The sequence below is a fragment of the Belonocnema kinseyi genome, chromosome 9 (assembly GCF_010883055.1).
Source record: "Belonocnema kinseyi isolate 2016_QV_RU_SX_M_011 chromosome 9, B_treatae_v1, whole genome shotgun sequence".
Classification (NCBI taxonomy): Eukaryota; Metazoa; Arthropoda; class Insecta; order Hymenoptera; family Cynipidae; genus Belonocnema; species Belonocnema kinseyi.
Window position 1 is genome coordinate 1,066,936 of NC_046665.1, and position 5,055 is coordinate 1,071,990.

Below are 5,055 nucleotides of genomic sequence, written 5' to 3' on the forward strand. Positions count from 1 at the left end.
ATGTAAGAGTATAACTAAAGTTGCAAAGCAAAGAATCTTTGTACCTTTAAAATCTTAACAATTTCAAGTTTTGAAGAAAACATTTCCAGTGCAAACTAAAGTTAAGATTTTAAAGGTACAAAGATTCTTTACTTTGCAACTTGAGTTGCAGTCTTATATATTTTAATTATTATTGTATTTATATTGGAGGTAAGTAATATATTTTTAAAATAATTTTTCTGATCATGTATATATTTTAAATATTTTTGTCATTGAGGTCTTAAATATTATTAATTTTTTCATTAGTTATATTAATAATTTTAGCAATAAATAATTTTTTTAACTAGAACAAATAATGAAATAAATAATATCAGCAAAATTAATCATAGAAATATGAAGTTCGACGCAAGCGCAGTTTAAACAGTTCCCAAGATTGTGGACACTATCTCCATTTCTCCCGCAAGAATCATGATCCAACAAAGAATGGTCCCGCGAATTCGATGCTCAAATACGTTCGACTTGGAGTGACTTGGAGTGAACCGACTCCTCCCACCATACTCGCTGCATTGGCGTGAACGGAAGGGGAAGCCAACTGCGATTCAAATTCAAAGTTGTGTTTGCCGTCTAGGACAGCGATTCCCAAACTAGTGCCGACGGTCGGCGGCCCGACCGCGGTCGGGAGAAGCCACCCCGGGCCGGGCAGCCCCCTAGGGGGGAAGGCAGCCTAGGCCCAGCCACTCGGCAGCTCCCCCGCTGTCAGCAGACGACTGCTTTCGAGTTCCTGCTAGGATGACGCTTTCATTGTTAACAAATTAGAGCCTGCTACAATAACTTCAATTACGAAGGCATGGCTCAATTAAATTTTAATTGGTTGAATCAATTTCCTGATAAAATTAAAAAAAAGTGGAAAGAAAATTTACAGAAATCGATTAATATCTCTAGTAATAGCAAAAGTTTGAAAGTATAAGTTATTAATTCCTAAACAATTTTTCAGAAATAAAGTTGAACACTGTTTTAAAAAATATAGATTGAAAAATATGTATCATAAAGCAATACATTGTACATTAAAATACATCGCTCATAATAAAATATTTGAAGGAAGTGGACGCTGTAATAAATGGATAACAGAATAATAAGGCTCATGTAAGACACAAAAGTAAATTTATTATAAATTAATTAATAGAAATTCAAAAAAAGTTATACCTTTTGCTAGATATAATGCAAAATATAGTCGTAGATATCGATGGACACTTCAAGCATGCATCTAGTTACAAAATAATTGTATCATAATTTATGTCAATTCGTACAACGCTGTATTTGATTTTTGTCGGCAATTTTAACATTTCTATATTTATAATATCAGGCTGTGATTGGTTGTTGCCTACTTATACCCTTACAATTACTATGTATACATAAAATCTACCTATTCTAATACATACACTTTGCAGTATCTATGTAGGCAGCGTTCACATATTACGTAACATTATTTTAGCCTTTTTTGACGCCCTTATAACATGTAACAGACCGTAACATTTTCTTTGTACCCACCCCCCGCCTTACCACCGTTACGTAACATATTTTTTAAACATAGACGTTTTATCAATAAAAGACAGGCTTTTTTAAATGGAGACATGCCTAGAAATAAAGTAAACAATATTTTATATTTTGATATGAACTTTGAAAAATTTGTTTATTCTCTTTAAACCTGTCAAAGTTATTTTAAAGCTTCTGAAGGTTATTTTTGAAATTTTTGCAAATCTACATTTCTAAAAATTGGTTAAACTTTAAAATTCTATTTGAAATTTTAATTTTTCTAAATTTTTCTTAAATTACTACAATTTGTTTGGATTTTTTAATCTTGTCAAATTTAAAGATTTTGCTTTAAAATGTAGTACACTGTTTTTGGAATTTTGATGAAATCGTTTGATATGTTTAACAACATTTTTTAATTTTCTCATAAAGCTATTTTTCCACATAAAGGAAAAATTTTAACGTCTACACAATTTTCTACGCTGGTCTTTGTGACGTGTGACAATTGACAGTTAATGTTGGTACAAAATATCTAATTAACGATCATGACTTCCACTTTAAAATGTTAACAAAATGTAGCAACCTCTGACAGACAGTGACAAAATTTTTGATTTTTGGACTCTGCCAGTAAATATTCACGTAGATATTCATTCAAATATTCACGTGAATATCGATTAAAATATTCATATAAATATTCACGCAGATATTCATTAAAATATTCACGTAAATATTCACTAAAATATAGATCGAAAATGGAGAATATTATATCACATTCTCATGAATAAAAATGTAAAAAGTTTACAAGAATGAAAAATTAAAGAAAAAATCATCGTAAGTTCGGTAAAGTGTCAAATAGTGGCATTATCCATGGATATTCTATCGAAGTGATGCATATTTTAAAAGGGCGAAGTGCAAATGGTAAAATCCATCGAGTCGTTTTAGGCAAGATAATAAAAATTTGTTGTCGGTAATAATAAAAAATTGAAAAGTAAATAAAAATGAAATTATTTCAAATTTTTGTTTGCTTCGCTAGATATGAACCCACATATTTTTCTTCTCAGCTCAAACGATTCCATGAACTGTATCATTTTTACTTCCATCTAATATTTAATCTAATGAGTGGGGTGAGCCGGTTTCGCGTTGACTAATCGCTCGATGTTGGGCTGAATCGATGAATTGATGGACAACATAAGATCACTTTCAATGTTTTGTAGTCTATTACGGTATTTATTTTTTAAGTAAGTTACGGTTGAAAACCCCAATTCGCAGAGATATGAGGTTGGAAACGGCATTAATATTCGCAGAGCTTTTAACGCAAGCTGTGGATATTTATCTTTTAGAAATATCTAAAACTCTGAACTCGTGCGAATTGAATGCTCAGATTTCAATCTCATGTTGCAACTCAAATCCATTAATGCGAACTGCAAGGATGTTTCCAGATGAGTATTCCTGACAACAACATAATTAAAAGGACTGATAACCCACTCATTTTCATACTCCTGATAAGGAGGAAAATACTGTCCGATTAAAATGTGCATGTCACGTAAATGCCTCGTAAACAACTCGAGCGTTAACGCGTCAGGAGGATAGTTAACAGAATGAGCTTTTAGCAACGGAAAAGCATCGAATTCTTGAATTTCCAATTGATTAATTAAATAATCAATTTTTAGCAAGAACCCTTCTATAGCATACTGCAGTGTAATCATGTCGCTACTCCGACCTTGCATTTCCGTATTAATTTCATTCACTAACGCGAAAACATCTGCTGAATAGCACATTCTGCAAATCCAGACTTGATCATCAACTTTATGCGCAAGAGGACTGTTGTCATTACATAAAAACAGATAAGCTTCATCTTTCAAAAAAACTAGTCTATTGAGGACCTTTCCCCGTGAAAGCCACCTTACTTGCGTATGATACAGCAAGTGAACAAAATTTGCTCCCAATTCGGTGCAAAGTTCCTCAAATAATCGAGTTTTTAAAGATGAAGTTTTTATGTGATTTATAATGCTCACACAGTCCTCCATGACAAAAGTCAGATCATCTGGTAGAGGTTTGACGGCCAGTGAATATCGATGGATCATGCAATGTGACCATTTCGCATTTGGAGCTATATCCAGAATGCGCTTCATAAAACCTACCTTTCTTCCTGTCATTGCAACCGCACCGTCCGTACAAATTGCGACGCACTTGTCCCAATCTAGATTGAAATACTGCGTTTTCTTCATCATCGCTTCAAAAAGGCACTCTCCTGTGGTGTTTCCAGACAATGGGAAGCAGAACAGCATTTTTTCTTCTACTTCAACCTCTCCTATGTACTTCACATAACACAGCAACTGAGCAGCACCAGAAACATCCACCGACTCGTCAAATTGAAGAGAAAAGTAGGGACTGCTGTTCAATGCTACTTTCAGTTGAAATTGAATGTCACTCGACATTTCCTCAATTCTTCTTTTCGTTGTATTGTTCGAATGAGGAATTGTCGCAATTTTAAGAGCAGCGGTTTCTCCTAGGACTTCTCGCACAGCATTAACTATTATCGGCATAACTGTGGTCTCCGTTAATGTGTGCGGTTTGGAATTCCGCGCAATCAATAATGATGCATAATAGGAGGCTCTTAACAGTTTTGAGTTGAAAGTCAAGAGTGTCTATTGCATTTTTCATCCCCTCGTTATGCTCCATGCAGAATTCATCCAATTTTCCTTCAAAAAAGTGGATTGGCTTGCCTGAATCTTGTGGATGTGCTGTTTCTAAATGTCTTCTCAATTTCGAAGGTGTCCTTGAAGATGCTGCCAGATACACGGAACACAAGATACACTGCGGTTTGTCCTCCACCATCCGGAAACCATATTTGAGAAAATCACTCATTTTCCACAGAGTTTAATCAGTTTCAAATATGAAAATTGAAACTGACACTTACCTAGCAAAGATATGTAAAAACTTGTATTCCTTTATTGAGCACAGAACACACAAAGTTCACAGACACAGAGTTCACAGTCTTCACAGAGATTACGAAACTTAAAAAATTAAAATTTTTACTTATTTTTCAGCGACAGACGGTGTATCTGTCTGCTTTGAGCATCTAAGCAAAAGTGACTAGATTTCTGCAAAAAGGGAAAAAGCATGACAAATTTTGCAACTTACGGAAGGAAACGAAAATTATGGTCAAGTTATGATGCAGTATTTCACTTGCAAATATTAGTGGAAACGGTACGGTGCTCTGTTAGGATAAATCTTCCGTAAAGACGGCCACCGCTTGTTCAGATCATAAATTCTTCAACCTTCAAGATATAGCATCTTTGACAATGAACATGAAAGTTTCAAATTTACAATTTTATATTCTATGCATACTTTCAAATGGCAAACTATGCACAGCGTGCAACTAACGGTCAGAATTTTTCGTCCACCTTAAAAAATCATGGTACAAAATTTTTTTTACAGAAAATTAGGCATTACATATTTTTTCGATTTGCAGAAAAAATTTTGTAAGAAGGTGCTCTTTTCAAAAACACCTAAATTTTTTCGTTTAACCTCTAGAACTTTCGA

At 33.9% G+C, this 5,055-nt stretch overlaps 1 protein-coding gene across 1 annotated transcript; it reads right to left on the reverse strand.

Moving 5' to 3' along the window:
* Positions 1-2,855: 2,855 nt before the first annotated feature.
* Positions 2,856-4,055, reverse strand: LOC117179636 (zinc finger BED domain-containing protein 5-like). Its single transcript, XM_033371639.1, has 2 exons — positions 3,230-4,055; positions 2,856-3,139 (listed from the first exon to the last, which is right to left on the reverse strand). Exons 1-2 carry the CDS (start codon positions 4,053-4,055, stop codon positions 2,856-2,858), a joined length of 1,110 nt encoding a protein of 369 aa, XP_033227530.1.
* Positions 4,056-5,055: the final 1,000 nt, after the last annotated feature.